General features: G+C 36.3%; 1 protein-coding gene across 1 annotated transcript in view; it reads right to left on the reverse strand.

The window, feature by feature from the left end:
* The window catches only part of LOC139151603 (neuronal acetylcholine receptor subunit alpha-2-like), a 55,327-nt gene extending 37,538 nt beyond the window's left edge, over nucleotides 1-17,789 (reverse strand). The window contains exons 1-2 of the mRNA XM_070724519.1: nucleotides 17,557-17,789; nucleotides 16,470-16,596 (exon numbers count right to left, since the gene is read on the reverse strand). Coding sequence (XP_070580620.1) covers nucleotides 16,470-16,545 — 76 coding nt within the window. The 5' untranslated portion in view covers nucleotides 16,546-16,596; nucleotides 17,557-17,789. The remainder of the gene's footprint in view (nucleotides 1-16,469; nucleotides 16,597-17,556) is intronic.
* Nucleotides 17,790-22,286: the final 4,497 nt, after the last annotated feature.

The raw sequence follows: 22,286 nt of genomic DNA on the forward strand, positions 1-22,286 counted from the left end.
AGCGTTTCTGACAATGCTTTTGCCCGACGTCATATTTTGTTATAGCTTCTTAAAGCTGTCAAACTAAGGATCAATTACGAGTCGAAGAAAATCATCTAGAATGGCAAAAATATATCGAAGACACCATAGACAGTAGCTTTTTCTACTGTCTATGCATACACACATTGAAAGATTTATCTTTGAGCATTTGATCACGCATGCGCAAGTTTCGACCAGAAACTGCAGTGTTTGTACAGGGGAAGGTAGTAAGCGACATTTGAGGATATGCAAATTTGTTTTCATGTGATCCGTATGTGAACAGTTATTATACAAAACATAAACCACAGCATTCACCATTATCTGGGCTTTCAGAAAAAATCATACGTTAATGAGGTTATGAAACAGTTCATTATTTGGAATGGTCTTATACTTGTCCTTAAATTTTACATCAGAAAGCACGAAATGGTATCTGTTGAGTCGACCGATTTGAAAGACTGATTGGTGGAGTACCTATATAACACGTATAAATAACGATGACTTAATTAATCCATTTCGGGCAGAATAGAGTATCATGGAAAAGAACTGTTAATATTTGTACATTCAGTTTATTGGAATGAATGCTTCAACGTCTTTAGGGTTCATTTCTTTCAATTAAATGGTCGCAACGGTCGTTCGGTATAGCGGGATAGTAGACTGCAATCAACAATAGGTCTATGAAAATCCTTTACGTTTGCTTTCAGTTAAAATCATGGTGCCAATGACATTTGACATTTGCAGCGCACGGGGAAGCTAATTCCCTGCTGTAAAAACGTTGTTGTGGTTTTTGAAACTCAACAAGACAATACTTTGGCACCAAGTGATGTAAAGTAGAGTATATCTATCATACCTAGCCATGGAGGGTCACCAAATGTAACAGTTTATGACGGAAAGATACTAATCGTATGGGACCGAGATCTCGTGCAGCTTCACCTTAATTGAGATATGCTGGTTAGAATAGAAAACGTAAACGCTCGAAAGACGCCTGTGAAGTTCTGATTTGAATTTACTTCCTAGAAGCAGCAGAATTATCGTTCTGACCTTAATGGGGTGTAAATTGATCATTACGTATGTTAGGTCGAACTTCAGGGAAAACAGCGCCACAGGGGAAATTCATTCTTCAGTCAAGAGAACGAAAACTGTATCAAAATCAAGGTTCTAAATATTATTTGCGTGCATTCAGTGCTCAATTTCAATGTCATCCACGGCTACACGTGATACAGTAGCCGTCAGATTCAAATGGAGTGAATTGTACATCATTGTCAAAGCAAGATTTTTTGAAATACACCATTCACCTAATTTACATACCAAACAGGCAAAACGACACTCTACTGAGTGTCTTATAAAAGCGAAACACGGCTTGAACATCCGTTATTTGTATCACGTATACTGTACATACGTACACACACACATATACACACACACATACACACACACAAGTATGTGAGTACCAGCGCTAAACGTTTTTACTTATTGCTTCAAAACTCTACATCACACATCTTTTGAGTCTGTTTGATTTCAATTAGTCATGTACTTTTGAATAAATTTCGTGACACAGATAGTGTCTGTTTACATGTCTGAATTTACCTCTATAGTTCTTTATCATTTTATCTCCAGCTTTCAATCTTTTCAACTTGTCCTCAATTAGTTTTCTTGCATTCCCCCCGAGTCTTGAAATCATATATCTTGCTAGATATCTGTCTTCCCATTTATCGAACGAATAACGTCTGAATTGTTGTTTTCTCGAGGTTTGCCTATCTGCACAACTGTTACAATTTTTCAAGTATGTGTACCACGGCTTGCGTGTCCGTTTTTTTCCGGGTTGATTCATGCGACCTTTATCTTCACCTTATTGATTTACATTGAGTGGTTGTGCCTTTATACGTAAATTTTGGGGTTAAAGGTTTGGTGAAAATCTTCAAAAGTAATTTCTGTACACCTTAATTACTTGTGGGTGCCATATCTTTCCGCTATCCAACGAAAACCTCTTTCTGTTAGCTACCTTGCAAAACAGAATCATGACACATTTCGCACGACAATTTTTAAAGAAGCTAATTGATGACATGATTGAAAGGGGAATCATGCAAAGACGAGGTAATTACGTATAGATTGCTACAGTCAGTTGGCTTTGTACTCAGCTGTAAAGTGAATGGACGCCTTAAGAACACCGAACACATGGGGAAATTGTTCAACACCTGGTTAGTGAAAAACAGCAAGTCGGTCCCTGGTAATTCAAAAATATCGTATACAATTTGTGACAATGTCTACCGTGCTTTACGGTGACATATGTGCCTTTCATAAGTTTTTCATTGAATAGTAACACTAGTAAGGGATATTGCAATGGTGACATAGTCCTATCGGAATGCGGTATTTGACAAACCTTAGTTACGTACAGGTAGATCTAATGAATAGTAGCCATAACTAAACCCCTGAACTATATTATATAACAAAGCATCCTGACATCCCTCCACAGATTTCAATGTAGTGGCATATTTAGAGTTTTGTCGTCAACTGTATGGACAGGCAAGTGAGTAATCATCTGGTTAGACATTTCAAGCAACATTTACTCGGTAATTGTAATTATTAAGATGAGATAATGAATATTCTAATCCCAGATTGTCATAATAAAGAATAAACATACAATCTTGTCATCGTCGAGTAAAATGTATCGGTGGCGCAGGTATGCTTGTTTCGGTTGATTCCACCTGATTGGCTGAAACTAACGACCTCCGTGATGCCAAATGCCTGTTCTTGGGAAGGTTTCAGTTTTGATAATTATAACATTCCTTTTTGTTACGGTCAATTACACACACACACACACACACACACACACACATATATATATATATATATATATATATATATATATATATATATATATATATATATATATATATATATATATATTGCAAATAGTTTATATGGTTTGATACACAGTGAGGAACGACTACATCTTTAAACAAATGAATGCACATGTGATGAAAGTATATGGAAGTACTGTGGTGCGGTATAAAGTGAGGGGAAATTAAAACATCAAACACAAAACAGACAAGATGGTGACAAAAAGAACGCCCGAACAAACGAATAATCAAAGTCTTTCAAATATGTCATCAATGATCACGCAAACATTGCAAAACGAGCATATAAAAATAGAAAAATGTGTTTTGCGTTTTCGTGTTTCTAGCACGATAAACCATTGAAAATGTCAAACGTTAGGTTTAGGCCTTGACTTAACGTCAATCCAAGCACAAAATATAGCAAAGTAGACATTATCACCTGAAGAGATGCTTTCTATTCCTTCTTAAGCTCGGGAAGATAAAGCTTCGTGCCTCATTGAAGTTGGAAAACATGGCATTGAGAGCTAACAAATGCATATAGGTTTTTTAAAATTTACATTCATCTACTATCTGCTGCGATTCATAATGACATAGAGGGCTAGTGTTTGGATATGACATTGAGTGACAACGAACGCTGTGATTCTGCGTGTTATTGATTATCAAAGACAGCTATATTCACAGCTACAGTTTAAAAAGTCGAAGATTCAAAATGTAAAGTTCTAATTAATATCGTATCATACCAATGATGTGTAGCGTTTTGAAAACCGTAGGAAAAACTTATTTTGTTTTATTCATTTTAAAGGAAACAAGATATTACGAGTGTATATGGAACAGGACAATGCCGTGGCATGGATATGTTTGCATGAGTTGCTGCAGTGTTTTTCAAGCACTTAACAGTAAACGCGACGCTGAATGCAGTGACCATAGCAATTTGAAATGAAATTAAACAAGTCAAAATCAAATCTAAATTTTACAAATCAGAATTTATCCGTCACATAAAATTAGAACAAAGGCACCTTTAGAAGGGAGTACTATTGGCGACGAGAATAACACAAACCATAAATAGACAGTTACATGTTGTGCAGTCAACCTCTGGTAGCTTTTCAATAACCTGAAATGCTTGCGATGCTGGATTACATTCACTTAATTTATGAAAATCACTGTATGCAACATGAATGTCACGATTTCTTTTCTTTCGAGGTGCGTGAACACAGGTCTGGACTTTCTAACGACTTTTTTCTTGAATTTTATCCCTTTCTTTCACGATATCTGTACCATAGCTTACATTAATTGAACAGTTCTTTAAGCTGACCTGTAACAATAGCATACCTACCTACCAACGTACTTAGATAGATACATAGATACATAGATACATACATACATACATACATACATACATACATACATACATACATACATACATGGACAGAGAACATAAATATAACTTCATTCTTATCTTATGTAAATGTCGTGTTTAGATATTGAATGGCATGCATTTTAGTTTTCATCTACAGAACAGATTGTCTAAAGAGTTCCGCATAAATGTAGTCTTTTACAATCATTTGAAATCGTTGCTGAAATTCTTTAATGGCATTTAAGCTATGAAAGCTATTGGAAAGAGCAAAACACAAAGCACAACGGTATTCAGACCTCAACCCCACTGAGCCGTACATTCAATCAGGGTGTCTGGTTCAGTCATGTAACGCATGGACGATGACCTTGTGTACTTCAGAAAACTTCCATTAGAACGTTTCTCTTACATTTCCCCCGAAATTGCTGTTTCAGTTCGAAATATTTTCGCTGTTCAATCTATTAAACATTGTAATCTTGCTGGAGTACTGGGGCCATCAATAAACTTTGACCTCTCTCAACAGTATAATGATCAGTCATGCTGTTTTGTTACCATGTCAACGGAGACCACCGTTATTTCTATTTTTGTTCCATAAATAGGAGCAGACATTTAAAATACGGCGGCAATTGATAAAAATCGTGATACCCTGCTGAGGGTGCTGCTAAATTATCTAATTATGCATTCTACTATAGTGCCATCTTCGCCGTCGATAATTTTACGTTTCAACATGTCTTTGGAATAAACCATAGCCACAACAGAGGCATCAACGGAGAAGTTGAACATGTTGGATTCACTTGTATGACACCTGCATCAATGTATGATTTGGATGTGAAGAGGTGTACTCCCATAACGATATCTCATACCTGATAAAAACTACACATAAAGTTTCAGATCTTAACATTGTGGTTATATAATGTAATACACCGGATACGTATATAGGGATAATAATTGCCATCACAAAATTAAACCCAACAGTCACTCTGCCATATCACTGTATATTGTGACTTGTGTGACATTTAAGTTTATGAATCTCTCTCTCTCTCTCTCTCTCTCTCTCTCTCTCTCTCTCTCTCTCTCTCTCTCTCTCTCTCTCTCTCTCTCTCTCTCTCTCTCTCTCTCTCTCATAGAAAACTAAACAAGTATCTTTGTGACAACAAAAGTTTGATTATATTTCCGTCGGAATGTTATAGTTCCTGTAATGAAATGAATTGTTCCTGTATTATTCTGTATTATTTTATACTCTTTCACACCATAGACAGCAGAGAAACTGTCCATGCACTTAATACAGATAAAATGCAGTTTACATGTTTGCAGTTACTTAGGGTTAGCAATATATTTTGCAAACTTGAGGATTGACACAGTGTAAATGTATACTTTCAATGAATGCATAATTAAGACACGTGTATTGAAGTTCCCACAATGCAATGTATTTACCCGCCAGTGTACTTCCTGTTCAGTTCTTTGCCTCGATAAATAACTTGCCAATGACTGAATTTAACTAATACAATGAAAACGGGCTAAACGGTAATCCTTTTTTTTTTTGCTTTCCACGAAGAAAGAGGGATTAAACATTGAGGATTCGTTTTATTTACACATTCTATGGGTTTGTAAAAACGATTCATTATTCGATAAAATTATGAAATTTCTTTCTCGGTCAATGAAGACTTAAGTCAACATGAAGAATACAGAAAATATCAGAGTAGTGTTGATACCAGTCAGTATGAATAATTGTATAGGTAAAATGCACGTAAATGCATTAATTCTGTATTGTGGTTAAGTATAGGTAGACATTCTGAAATATGATGCCTTGCAACAAATTGCATTGACGTGCCAGCCTGTATTAACTAAATAACAAAGTCATACCAGCCAGATACAAATCAATGCACTCATTTCTTAAACATCCCTCGTAGTTTAATAAAAATGTGCCATGTTGCACATACTTTCAGTTTTAAACATTACTCATTGTTACATGTGTAAATGAGACACATCCACGAATTGTACATTCGACTGTAACGTAATTAAGGTGATCCAGTGTTGATAACTTATTGCATAAAAGTTGTCATTAATGTCAAGTTTGAAATTGTAAAAGTAATATATATATATATATATATATATATATATATATATATATATATATATGTGTGTGTGTGTGTGTGTGTGTGTGTGTGTGTGTGTGTGTGTGTAATAAGACCACACCAGGAGGAGGAACAGTGAATACCGTCACAAAGGTACGCATATTTGAGATCAAAGGATGCGTTGGTGCGTACTATGATATTTATGTCATTATCTTAGCCTCAGCGTGAGTTGTCTGTTTTCTGAAAAAAAAAAAGGTTTCGCCATACTTGGACTATGTTATTTTCCCCTTGAACATAATATAAGAAATTCGATAAACACCTTCAATTATTCAACATCAAAAGCGCTACTGATTTAATTGATGCAGAAAAAACTAACGTTTAAGATACTTAATGAATGAATAAATGAGGATTCTGAACTCTTTACCATAGCTTAAAGCAGAACAGAACTCAGCGTATGTCAATAGCATTTATACCACCTACTGAACATCTCACTGCAGTAGACATCAAGGTGAAGATTTCCTCTGTGTAGAATCGACTTTTTGATCCGTGTAAAGTTTTGAAATCTGGAGTATTAATGTATAGTAGATGTGTACAGTGGAATTCATATCTGAGGTTGTAACACATCCAATTTAACCAACAGCCTTGGAGTATATTTACCCGGATCATATTGGAGAACCACGTGTTCGTGTAACAGCAATCATGTCTGACGAATGAGTATGACGCCTCATCTTTGACACAGGCGGCAGCTGTTATTCAGCAGGTGACTAAGTCGATAAACCGTACCCTTCCGCGTGTGATTTTCACTATGATGAAAAAAGTCATTTATTATGAAAAAGTTCATGTCTGGAGTCATTACTCAAAGATACTTGAATCAATTGCACTCAAACTTGGCACATGGACAAAATAATTTATAGAAATACACATGCATGCCGCTTTCCGTGATAAGTGATTGTGGTCATCGTGTTATGAACCTTGTCATGTCAAGCATTGCTGATTGGAAATCGTTGAGACCCAGCATATGGCATACATTTGCATGTGAATTTATTTTGATACACGATCCAACATGGTTCCTCGGTGATCACTCTTTGATGATGTTTTTGTGCTATGTGTCTGGTTTGTTACGTGTTCTAACATGATCTTGCTACTCGCAAAATGTTTAAATTTGTAAGTAGTCAAACCTGCCAGTGTCTATGTTGTAGCACATTTTCACGTATACAGGCTTCACTCAAGCCCTCCGAAAATTAATATATTTGTTGTAACCATGGTACATGAACACTAGACAGTTCCGCATACATATGCATGCCAATGTATTTCATTATAAGTTTAACTACGGACGTGCCTTTAATCATTACTCGTGAATATCTGAAAAATGTATGTGCATCCATTCCTCGTAATTTGTTTGACAATTTCATTCGGTGCGTTCATTTCAAATTTTTCTACACGATTATAGTGCTATAATTTGGACGTCTAATAAGTTAATTCTTCAAATTTAAGAAGACTTCTAATCAGACACTTCCATTTTGTACAAGGTAATGTGTCATCGACGATGAGGAATCAAGTAATATTTTTAATATCATATCTTTTTAATTCGTTATAAGTTCGGGATTTTTTAAGCGAAATTCTATTTCTTGCTTTGCGAGTGTTTCGGGATTCTTTTAAAAAACAATGCAATTCCATTTCTTGCTTTGCGTGTCAGTTTCTTAACCAGAATCTATAATAAGTGAACTGAGATAAAGAAATATCAAATGTATTCAAACTCTTGTATCTTCTACTTGTTATGGCGTTTATATCAATGGCGGCGGTTAATGAATCCTTTAGCATACAAAGAGAAAGATAAACGTCCTCTAGTTTGTTATTACAGTGATGTTTGAATGGTAGCCTTTGCTCTTTCGCCTAGCTCATCTCTTCTTAAATTGCATACGTATTTTATAAACGTTACTGCGGGTGAAATTATTCCTATTTAATGTGATAGATTTATGTAATTTTAGGGGATTTACTGATCTTGGTTGTAGCTTAACTTTTGCATGGTAAGGTGCATACAGTGATCTTCTCTGGTTCACTTTATTCAAACTCCATTCTGGCGCAATCAACTTTTCCAGCTTTCCTGAATCCTGGTACAGACTTGTTTGGTAATCTGCCTGCGTTCATCTATCGTCTCAATCGTCAAGTCTGCTGTGTACATTTGTTTTATGGGCGTTTATCTCGGGCACCATCTGCGAAGATCCCAAATGCCATGATCACATCCGTCTCCTGTCTCCTGTTTTGGCGCAAGGCTGTTCAGGAGAGCAAAGCTAACACCAAGGACCATCAAGATGTCATCTCCAGTAAATGGATTACTTGATACCACCCCAGTCGACTGTTTGAATTGGCACTAGGTATATTTACTGAACACATTTTAATATTAAAGTTACATTGCAAATCTCAGCTGCCACCATTGACGATGATAAATTATTGCAATTATTGAAAAGAAAACTTCACGGCTGACTTCTTGAAAGATTAAAGAGACACAATTCAAATGTACACCCATGGGACAATTGCTATGAGTGTGGGAGGCAAAGTACATTGCCGTGAAATAAAAACGTTAATTATTCAACGCGAGATTCCGAAGTCCAGTGATACTGACCACATATTACAGTACTTGCTGTTGTCTAACAAGTCACTTTGACATGTCCACTTATTTTGGAACATGCGCAGTACTTGTCTGAAAACTTGTAACATGAAAGTGTAACGTTCGTGAATCTCTCTCTCTCTCTCTCTCTCTCTCTCTCTCTCTCTCTCTCTCTCTCTCTCTCTCTCTCTCATATATATATATATATATATATATATATATATATATATATATATATATATATATATATATATATATATATATATATATATATATATATATATATATATATATATACGATCAACTGCGGCCAACCTTTTAATAATAGCCCGATGATAGAAACCCAAAGAATGGATAATGTTTTGTTGGTCGTAAAGTGTACGTTGATTTCCATTAGAGTGAAAAGTAGTCCAGTGTACCATTTTATGATCGCACAACCTTGGTGATCAAAAGTACACAAATCATTCATTATGGCCTGTCATCACCGAAACATACAATACTTAGCAAGACTCTAATCTTTCAAATTACTACTTGGTGTAGTGTTTATCGATGAAAACAATGCTCATGTATGTAAATATAGTCTATATCTTACATTAACAACTTGATCAAAAATTAATTTCCGACTGCCAAATCTACGTTTGTGTATGCAATTTTTACATGAATATGGCAGAAAACCCACTTATGTCGTCTCCACGCTATTTTTGACCACCTTAAGCTTTGATATACAACTATAAAAATGAACCAAACACCATGACAATGTAACTATGATTATTAGTAATTAAGATCTGAAAATGGCGTCAAGTTTGAGAAAATATTTCCATAAATAGGATTCGGCGCCACTATTTCAGATTTCGTTTACAACTGTTCTGATATCATAATCAAAACCCTTTGTACCAACAAGCAAATGTCAAACTCCTCAGCAATCGCCTTTACAGAAAACATATGTCTACAACTATCAATTATTCTCTCCTGTGAAATCATTGAGCTGCATATTCAAATTTGAATAACTTAAGTCTTGTATTTACCTAAAATGTGACAGATGCCTTTCAATTTAAACACGTCTTTTATACAAGCATCTCCATCAGATATTTTTATTACAAATAATCGAGACATTTTAATACATGTGCAAGTTATCTACATTCAAAAAGTTGATATTTGTTAATTAACATCGATATCATGTCCCACGAATAATGTTAGACGTCTTACGAAATAAACAGTCAATAATGGCACCGTTGATCTATTATTTATTAGTTCCATTGACATTGTTTTATGATAAGTGGTGATTTAGGAATAGATTGCCGTGCTTTACTCCCTATCTTCACTTTATTCGAGGACATAAAGGCAAAATTCATTTCATCTTGATTGATATCGACATCATTATCGAAAGTATGGAGAAGAAACACATGTAATAATCGGCATGTATATGAGACTGGGTTACAAATGTTAATGCATAAATATAAAGATTTGGGGAAATATCGATGTACCGATAAAGTATTATAAAAAAATTAGCAAAACAATACTGCGTCCAGTTAATTAGGGAAAAGATTACTTACACCTAGTCTATATTCATTGCTTTCATTCAATATTAAATAGCCAAGGCTGCCCACATACGATTTTCTCTGGGAAGGAGATTTGATGTTTGTTTTTTATTTGAGCTATCATGCAATTAGGGTGTTGCTAGTAAATGGGTCAATTTCTTGCACTTAAGACTCATGTATGAAACGAGTATTGCTATCAGATATTTTAATACAAATAATCTCGATTGCAGGAGATTTGATGTTTGTTTTTTATTACATAATACAGCTCTCTTCCAGTGTATACATTAAGTATGTCAGAAACGCATTAAGTAACTGAACTTCAATGCACCACCCCTTTGGTTATCTGAAAGCTTAATCCATGGGTTCTGTGTGAATAGATCTACTTTGCGTTGTTGATTACGTCATATAAATGAATGCATCAGCAAAATAAAACAAAAGTTCGACGAAATGAACTGTGGTAAAATGATATTATAGCAATTAAGACTATAACTGAACATATTATTAAATCAATGTTGATATAAACCGAATCAAATTTAGAAATATCTTTGAAAGTTACATAGGCTGGAGATAACAAATATCTGAAAAAGTTTAACCCGCTAAAAATAAAGACATTTGATCTCTCTCTCTCTCTCTCTCTCTCTCTCTCTCTCTCTCTCTCTCTCTCTCTCTCTCTCTCTCTCTCTCTCTCTCTCTCTCTCTCTCTCTCTCTCTCTCTCTCTCTCTCTCTCTCTCTCTCTCTCTCTCTCTCTCTCTCTCCTCTCTCTCTCTCTCTCTCTCTACATGATTAGCAAGCGACAAAGTCTCGACGCCAGGGGCTGACGTCTGTACAACCACATAGTACACGACTTCGCTATGTAGAGATTTATCTTCACCATCTAGAAACATGTCTTCTATTATTAATGGCGATTTTCTCGGGCTATTACATTTGACTTGGATCTAAATTCTTAGATAACGTTTGCTTTCCACTGGACGTCATTCGCTATTGCCATGGAAACATGCCGTCGTCATTTATGTATGTATGTATGTATGTATGTATGTATGTATGTATGTATGTATGTATGTATGTATGTATGTATGTATGTATGTATGTATGTATGTATGTATGTATGTATGTATGTATGTATGTATGTATGTATGTATGTATGTAGGTATGTAGGTATGTAAGTATGTATATACCTAATATTATCTATAACCAATACATACATACCTACATACATATATACATACATACATAGATACATACATAGATACATAGATACATACATAGATACATAGATACATAGATACATAGATACATACATACCTACCTACCTACCTACCTACCTACCTACCTACCTACCTACCTACATACATACATACATACATACATACATACATACATGCATGCATGCATACGTACGTACATACATACATACATACATACATACATACATACATACATACATACATACATACATACATACATACATACATACATACATACATACATACATACACGTGTATGTGAATAGATAAGTGTTCGAATGTGTGTCAGTACGTGTTTTACTTAAGTGTATGCACGTCTATTTTCAACAGACTATTAACTTTTATGCAAATGCAGACGAAATCACCTTTATCTTTGCTTTACCTTTCGATCCAACACGTTCAATATTTTGTTTATCAATATACTTTTTAATCACTATATCCCATGATTGTTTGCGACGGAATCGAACTTTGTGTGTTAAATTATTCGCTTCATGACCAAAAACGCACTTGTGAATTTAAAATGACTTTGCCCTTTCACGTACAAGTAAAATAGACCAATGGGATTTGAAATGACGGTGACCTTCAAATAACCCTGAATTTTTGTTGTGGACAACTCATGTTTAAGGACACCCAATATGGCATCATTTCAGCTAAATATTAACCTTGTAGAAATTAAGGGTCCCGCATGATATGAGGATAAAAATTCTCTCAAATACATCTATGTATATTTAAAACCTTCAATCAGAAAGCGTAGCTTTTGTGTGTCCTTTGTGAACCGAACAAGCATATGTGACGAAATAGAGTTATTTCAGTGATAATGATCTTGCAAGGTGTGTTTTCAACTTTTGATCCGTAATTCCAAATCATTTTTGAAGTTCTGAAAATTTGGAGATGATTACAATTATGATGAACTTTCTTTCGTGATCATTTGAAAACATTGAGATGTTCGCTAATGTAAATATTCTCTGTCAACAACCCTGTCCGTAATAGTCATTTAGTATTACTGACTCATTTGTACGTAAAATTGTCTTAGAGTCTTTGGCAGTATAATTTTTCATCAATACAAAAATATTACACGTTATTCGGCATTCAGACGAGTCAATGGCATATCATATCAGATTTATAGCACAGAAGGAAAAAATGTATAAGTGTGGGTATACGATTGCTAAATCGTTCAAAGAAGATAGGAACGTAAGATAATATATACGAGGTATAGGAATCTTCGACATGAGATGTTTTACGTTTTACAGTCGGCAATACATCCGGTTAATGTTAATTGCTACCGACGGGCGGGGAGAGAGAGAGAGAGAGAGAGAGAGAGAGAGAGAGAGAGAGAGAGAGAGAGAGAGAGAGAGAGAGAGAGCTTATTGTGTATATTGAGGTTTATAGCGACATTGCGAATATATATAAGCTTAAAATTTAAGTTCTTTGTTATAGGTTTGACTGGTATGTGTGTGAGATGTAAGAAGGAAGTCGTGAAATAAATGCTTACCCGAGGCGACAATATTTTCAGTATTCAATTTGGCGTGGTATGATTTACATATTATGGAGTTAACTGGAAATCGTATACTATGTAAGGATTCGGTGCCCTTTATATTAGTTGGTATCAAGGATATGATTTATTGCTTACACATAGTAAGCGTCTAATTTAGCGAGTTTTTAATTTTTCGATCGTTTATAGTTTGTTTGGTCTTGAATTTCCTTCTTTCAAAATGATTTAACTCTATGTATGGACAGATAGTTCGAGGCCCAGGATCAACATTCATACAACGCTCTGTACCAATACCATACACTGAACTTGTCATAATATTATATAGCTAGTAGCAAACCGGTGTAACTGATACTTGCCTCTGATCACACTGTAATATCGATTTCAGAATGTCACAATTTCTGCCAATTTTCTCCCACTAAACAACCTCATCTCATATCAATTCGACCAAACATTTGGTTTTCATATATTGCTGTAGCTATACACAAGATTAAATTGAAACATAGGCGGTTTCAGTTCACGAAATAAATTGCTGACTCTCTATCAAGACTATTGGCACACACGCTGTGTATGTTTTTGATTACTGTTGATGCAAAGGCATCACCGGCCGAACACTGGATAACATTTTGACTCTCCTTCTTATTTTCTGGATAATGGGTTCTATGGGGTCGTTGTTCTAAATATTAATGTCTTTCTGTATGAGTATTCTGATAAATGAAAGGCGACAGCGATGTGTTTGCTTTTCAATGACACTAACAAAGGCAAGGATATATCAAGCATTAAAAAATTATAGTCTTCGAAAGGTCCTGACATTGAAACCGTACTGAGTAACACGTGACTTGTCACTGCTTTGACTTAAGACCTGATCTTAACTCAAAGGTACTGAATCCCGATACTGAAAATACACATAGCCCTAGAATGGCACTGAGCATTTATCTCTCAGCCTATATTTCATATCTCTAATGACGCCCTAAATGCACCTGTGAAACAAGTTTGGTGTCATTTGCACAAATTTGGTATGTACAATTAAAAAGAATCAGCTTTTCAATACAGAAATTCACCATACTGCATTCTCCCACAGACGTCAAAATGCCAAGGAAATATCATTTAGTTAGAATACACCCCGAAAGTTAAAGACTTAAACTTTTACCAAAACTTTCCTCATTGAAACCTTCAACCATGCTCTTTCAAAATCAAGAATAAAACTCAGGGGTAACAGTGCAAAGTTTGGTACTGGAGAAACAAATTACCCAACATTGACCAATATCTGATATTAAAATGGCTGCCATTTCTGTGTTAACTCTGTGAGGAAAAATAAAATTTCGGATGTTCAAAAAATTAACACGGTGAAATTGTTTCTTACACTAATAGCTTTAAAATAAGTCCCAACAAGTGGTAGACAAGAAAATTATGTAAAATATAATTGAGAGTCCAAATTTTTTCCCCAAGGCGTATTCTAGCTGAAGAACGCATGTTACGAATTTTCAAGAGTCTATCGGCGACATTAACTCCGTCTGAAGCGTTGATGTCATGAGAATGCGTTCTTTGTCTTGTTACGGGAGGAGAGCGACCGTGCGTTTATCTGCCGCAATTTAGACTAGTTCGTTATGGCTTACGACAGTGCAATTATTAACGCTGGGCATTGAAAGAATCTTGTGGGATTAGAACTTGCAATAAAGGGGGCGGTGTTTTACGACAAATTATTGTGCAGAGACCGCTATCTGAACTCAAATTGCCGGAGATAATTGAGTATTCCTGATACAATAGATATAGAATTAAACATATTTAGGAAAGCTGCTGAGTTTTCGACTGTTTTAAAATTGCTGAAGCCGATATCTGAAGGGCAGTTCAGAATATCACTGATTTCAAAGAAGGCGTTCAGTAGCGTAGTCTACGTTCTCAAATCTAAATAACTAAATATGGCGCATTCATCTACCTGTGGATTTACAGTGATCACTTCATCAACACTGAATATCAAATACCTTCCCTTTACGGATGTAATGGATTGTCCTGCCAATCGCTCATTTAAAACCGTAATTGCCACTTTCCTTTCTGACGACAAATTACCACACAATATGAAACGCGAAAATATTCGCAAATTATGCTTGTTGCAAAAATCAAAACGAAGACGACTTCTTGTGTATTATTTTGCATCTTGCCGACCGTAAAAATACGTTTTTTTCTTCCGTAATTCTCTGTCAGACATGTATACATGTATGAGTACATAGGTAATATGTATCAGGTACAATATCAGACTTTAAGGAGAGTACTTGAGTGCGCGTAATTATAACATTAAGTCTGGCCTATCCAAGCAGCCAATATAAAATCGTTTTCATTCTTAAGCCACATTTTTGCGTAATTTGCCGTGAGCTGTGGCCCAACCATTAACCTTAGTACTATTACGATATCGTACTATTCTACGCCAGACAAATATTGTTCATAATAATCCAAAATAATGCTACATTGCGTTTTTCAACGTAAATCATCTTTATCGATGTCACCGAGCCACAGGGAAAGTAATATTTGACATCATCAGGAGATTTTGATAAGTCATAGTGGATAGCTATGGACAGTGAAACGACTACAGCGTGTGTGTGTGTGTCAAGTAGCGTGATTATCAGGGATGTAAAACACGATAAAATTTGAGCAACCAATGACCTTGTACTTAATGTAGATCATCTCTTTGTTGATTGTAATATTCTAGTAAAATAATAATACATTGATATCCTCAGCAACCCTACTTTTCAGAAAATGGAAATGATACTGGGCAGCTATTTGGAGTAAAGCAGATTTCTGTCTTTGTGTTTTTTGATTCATTTTTGCGTGCCATAGTTGAGAAAACAATTAAACGGACAAAGGGTCAAAATATGTATGACAGCTATCACATGAGTGTTACCAAACTTAAGAATTCAATTTAAAGTAATGTCACGTGTCATCTTATGCATAATTTCTAGAAATAATCGTTTGCGTGACTCCCGCTGACCTGCTAGGACATCACCGTGCATTTCAAGGACAGAAAAAATCTCTCAATTATTTTGTATTAAAATGTATATCACCACAACTTTGTCACACAGTAAATTACATCAATAATTTCTTCCTAATTTCATCATACAATTCACAGCAGGTCGTTGGACGTCAGCCACAAACTAGAAAACTATGGCGGTCGAATATTTCCTACGTATCGTTCAGCAATAAAGGCAAGCATACAGTCAGCCATGCCATTTACATGCTTGTCCTTGATTTCTGTCGCCTTGAGTGTTGGTCAGAAAACGCCAAAGCAAAAAAAAAGCGTAGCTTTAACTCCGACTTACCTCTTGATGTGCTGCTACCAAATATGCAAATTAAGATCCAGAGATTGAAAAATGATAACTTCTTTCCGGTAGCCATTTTGATTACGAACTGTCTCCAAGCATTGCCTTCATACCGTAGACTCAGAGGCTGGAATAAAAGAAAATAATGAAACAATTAGTTAGTAGGGACATTGAAAGCCAGCAAAGTATTTCTCCTTCCTTTGTAATTTGCTTAATATGATATTCACCGTGAATGACGTCACGATAGTCAAATGCTACGGACTATTTTGATTCCTTCGGTCACTCATGGGAGATACCGAAGCACACGAGACTGATAACGGTTCGCCCGTCCAGGGGGCAAACATCCTACCACTTGATAGTTAAACACAAATGTACGCATACACACACACATATATACTCACATCGACATTGAATTTCTAATTAAAAGAGGAGACGATACATACTTTTGCCAAATCAGTTACTTTTAAGGGAGGAAAACATCGTGAGTGGTACACACGTTCCTGTCTGTTAGTTACCATAGAAACAGTTGGCTGTGATGGAAACTGGCGTTTAGAGGTGTCACAAACGTCATGGTCGACATAGAGAAGGGCTAAATTGACTTTTTTGTATCAGCTGAACGGAAGTTACCATCCTAGTGCGTCAAATAAGTGAAATCCCATGCAGGTCTGCATTGCTTAAAACTCTGTCCCTACCAACCAGAACAAGAACAAGTCTGGTGTTCATCTGTGTCTAACTGAATCAAGTATTAAAAATGCAGAGAGTGTTGGAAACATCTCGGACGCAAATGATAAAAGTGAACCACAGCGTGAAATTTTAACGCGAAAGCTATAACTATTGTATGTATGATTGGGTCAGGAGCGCTGCTTCACTGAGATATAACGATCGAATTTGACAGGCGAGATTGGCTTTTAACTACTCGGATGACTCGAGCGAAGGAAAGTCGTATTTAGTTAGAAACGTGCTTTGCCGACAAATGTCGCATTTCCCCGTCCATTTCATCAATCCAGCAAAGGATGACTATACAGGTAAAGACTGTAGCTTTTCGAGAGACTATCGAGTAAGAACTCTGTAAAAACATTGGACAAACCTGTTTCAGAATACTTCGATGATTGGTTTAGACCAAGGCGTTCCTGGTTCATAAACTGAATTCACACCATCGATTCCCACATGTATAAGGTGTTAAATAATATCAATTCTCCCTCAGCAATTGTAGGTACTCAGGTTGCAAAAAGATCTGTTGGCCGGCTTGGCATCTGTCCGTTCGGGAAACAACGCGACGGCGATCAGTATCGCTTCCTCTGCAACCCAATAAACGAGCCTATGTTGGCCACACCACATTAATGTTATGTTTAACGTCATTAATCTACTAAAATTTGCGTTGACATTCAGGTTCATTCATAGTCATTGGATTTCTAGAGATTTGATGCGATTGGCAGGGTTTTTATTGTTAAATATGCTACAATCCAGCGAAATCAGCTCATGTCAATATTCTTTACACAACGATCACTACATTACAAGCTTGCAACTCTCAAACGTCGAAAGGTATGTCAGTGTTCGATTGGGACGAGGAGGGCGTATAATACAATGTTTTTCAGCAAGTGGCTCATTTTAATGATATCTGGCGTTGGTCATATTTTGGACATGAACGTGTGGGGAGAATGTGTGTGTGTGTATATGTGTGTGGATGTGTATGTATGTATGTATGTATGTATGTATGTATGTATGTATGTATGTATGTATGTATGTATGTATGTATGTATGTATGTGTATGTATGGACGGATGGATGGATGTATACACAAATATATGTGTCTTTGTATCTATCTATGAATCTATCTATGTATATGCCTGGCGGAATCTATGCAGTGTAGATTGAAATGATTATTCATTTTACGTGGGTATATATGTAGGTCTGTATAGGAAGGTATCATATTATGTATGAATGAATTTTAAAACGAGATCTTACAAGCATCGTGCTAACATTGCTCTAATAGATATTGTAATTCTAAAGAAATCGAAAGTTTACGATTTATCCATCGCTCTTTTCGCAAGACTAAACCTTCCTACTTGCTAATACGCATTCTCCAAGCTGCCCGTATGTTAGAGGTATACACTGTAAATTTCTTTATCGCAGCTGCAAATGAGAAAACCTTGCAGACCTTGATTTTTCCCTCTTTTTTTCGGTTTGATCTCAGCTCGATTAGTGACGATTTCATGAATAAAAGATGAATATCTCTATTTGTGGACATGCCACCTCAACGGAAGTGACGACATAGACCATATACTCTTTAAAAAGCGATGATTATCGACATGCTCTCGCTTGCCTGACTCTCGAACTTCTGCTCATTTGACGATGCGTTTCGGAATATCAGACTGAGCAAGCGGAGATTTTTGAATCGAAAATTGAATTGGTCGTCAACTCATTCCGTACTGCGCATATTGTACAACTACAGACGTTCAACATTGGTGTGCTGCAGTTTTATGTACACTAGGACAAGCAGAATAAAGACGCCGTGCCCAATTAGCTTTGTTGTCCTCACATTCCCGACATGTGGGCGTACTACTCGCTTTGCCAATTCACGTCTATATATTCCTCTGTGGTAGCTTGTAAAATACGATACCAGTTGTTGATGGAAAAGTCACATTATCGCAACATGTTCTCGTAAACTCGACTTTGAACTTACGACTGCGCTACTTGTCATCTTCATGTTTTGCATAGAAAATTGCAATTTTACAGACCGTGTAGCCTTGTTAGTTAGGATAGAACCTGGGTTAATATTTATGTTGGCGTAGCTTTTTTTCGGGTCGGGTGAGAGTGAGACAAAGTTGAGATAGGAAGGGTGTTGAGAGAACTTCAGTTCACAGACGGTAAAGTAGGAGGTTTGAATGCACAGACAGTGAGTCAGACAGACAGAATGACAGATGGAGAAGATAGCATCGAACAAACTAATAGTCACACGGGAAGTGACAGAGCCCGACGAAGAATGGCCGAGAGAAACAGATTGGCTGAGAGAGGCCAACAAATAAAAAATCGTGTTGTGGGGATGAAGAGCTTAAAGAGGAGAGAGAGAGAGAGAGAGAGAGAGAGAGAGAGAGAGAGAGAGAGAGAGAGAGAGAGTCACCCAGCATGTATCATCTGGCATGAACTTCTCCTTGGCCGATGATTTATATGAATGTCCAGAGATAGGGAATATAGGTAGTGTGTTTAATTTACAACCGATGAGCTTTGAAAGTAGACCCAGTACTTCTACACATATCAAAACTTTGAATAAAATATAGCTTTAGCACATGCTTTTAGAAGTTAACGAATACGTAGTCTTCGTGTCATACACAGTGTCGGTTACAGTATTCCCACAGGCAACTGACATTCAGACAAATTCGATTGCGATCTGAAATACATATGGGTGAGTGTGTCAAACACATGTCAGATTTTTTTTGTTTATTAAATTATCATATGCCCGTAGTCCGGTGTTGTCTCTGTTCTCCGTGCATCCACATTGATTTGTCTGCTTCTCAGATATTGAGCCGCTACAGAGACCCTGGGTTGTGATTACTTCACCACGTGTTTATGTTATCTTCTGGATTAAAACTCTTGTACGCATATTTACTTAGTGAGACGAGAACATATGCGAAGCATACTCCTTGATGTCCGTTCGCCTATATACTTTCAAATTCTGAACGCTGTAAGTTGTTGTCTAATTACATTCAATCAATCTATACGGAGTCAAAGGTCAAATTAAGTGAGTGTTCACTTTAAAAGAATGCCTAATGAAATTTACTATCATCGAATTAAACAAATAACAACGAAACCGACAAGACAGCGCCAAAGTATGTATGATTAGTAAGCTTTACGTTCGTTTTCTGCAAGAAGATAGCTCGACTCGATTTCAGCAGTCTACTTCTTTTGGTATAAACACAGCTTGTGAAAGTTGAAAATACTCTTGCTTAAAATACTGTTGTTAAGTCAAACTCAAAGTGGATTAATGCTTGCACAGTTTGTCCTCACTTTATGGGCACAGACGTTGCTTCCATTTCCCAAATAATAAAATATCCTTGTAGCGAATGACACACAACATGTGGCTTTCACTCTGTCTCGGATATTGTTATTCCGACAGTCACTGCAAAGGTCAAAGATCACCCCTAAACTGATCAACCCTAAACGCTCTCTGGTATTATACCCCGAAGCAATGGCAAGAAATGTTGATCAGTTACAATGGTAAGATGGTTTACGTGAACGAATTCAAAAAACCGTCACACGTATATATGGAAACAGACGACTAATTGTGTTTACTCTTTTTTTGCTGACATTCGTAAACGGATAATTTTTTTCTGTAGAAAATGAAGCTGCTTAAAATGTAAACATTATTTCTAGTCCTGTTTCATTCTGAAGAGCTGTAGACATGATATCGCGGTCTTTCGATGAGTATATCTTGAAGAAAATCAACAATGACGTTGATAAAAAAGAGTATTCAAGCGTAAAGTTGAGCTGTCGCCAACTCAATATGAGGCCGTTCAGGCCTCATATTGAGTCTCTCTCTCTCTCTCTCTCTCTCTCTCTCTCTCTCTCTCTCTCTCTGCCTTACGGGATTTATTTAAATCGGCCGCTCGAATGCTTGTATTCAAGAACACGAATAAACATGTTAGGTATTTCTTAGCGTGAGGAAGTCAAAAGATTTGATTTAGGCCTAGGATGTGCCCCACGGAAAAACATCACAATGTTTTCAGATAAAGGAATAGAAAATCATAACAGAACTTTCGACATTGAGGAAAAGCCTGAATACAGCCCGGATTCTATCAGCCACCCCTTCCTTTAAATTATTGTTTGTACTCATGAAGACACTCAAAAACTACATTCCGAGAGAATAATTCTACATTTTACTTTCATGTTCAAATTATTCTGTTGTTTGTTTGCTTATTTGTTTACTTGTGTTTTTGCTCTTTTGTGGAGATAAATGTATGCTCATAAAGGAGACAATGCTGATTTTTTGTAGATGATACCATCATACCTGATCTTACATTACAACGTAACAATGACAATAATTCTGTAAATAGATCACATGACCAATATCACACATGGTCAGCGCTTTGGACACAAATTGAAATTTCGGAAAATATCAAAAGTAAACAAAGCCTCCGACCTCCATTGAAAATAACGAGCACAAGGGATACATATGAACCAATTAACGGACATATCACAGAATGGTATATGTCCTACTGGTATGAACCAATCAACTCACACATTACAGAATGTTATGACCTACTGATTAATGGAGGAACTATGCCAGCTAATAGCTCGGCAATCCCGGTACGGTCGACGTCCAAACTGCGTTATTGATTATTTGATTTCGTTATCACTTTTCGATCAACAACCAAATGACTAGACATTTTTTCTTCCTGGCTAATCTATTGGATCAGAGATTCACTGCTTCTAGCAATCTCTGTATCTTACTCACCAATCAAAATGTAAATATTTGGCAAATCGTTTCTTGTCCATGCAATCAATCGATAAAAGAGTGTCAGTCATCGCCTTCCAACCTTTTCCTAAGATAGTCAATCATTCATGCTATTTCGTACCCTGAATAAAAACATAAATTTAACGAAACTTTTTAATAGCAACATTTTCTTCGTTGAGTGGCAGTCATTCTGAAGTTAAAGCTACACAACGGCGTCTTCGATAAGTGAGAAATTCTAATCGTAGAGACACGCGCGTTCTTTTGAAGCAAAGCTGTTGAAATTTATCCTTGAAGGGCAATAAAGTGCGTGATGTACATAAAGAATTTGATTGTTTACGATTGTCACAAGTGTGTTTATTTCCGTTG

The sequence above is a fragment of the Ptychodera flava genome, chromosome 2 (genome assembly GCF_041260155.1).
Source record: "Ptychodera flava strain L36383 chromosome 2, AS_Pfla_20210202, whole genome shotgun sequence".
In the NCBI taxonomy this organism is placed as follows: domain Eukaryota; kingdom Metazoa; phylum Hemichordata; class Enteropneusta; family Ptychoderidae; genus Ptychodera; species Ptychodera flava.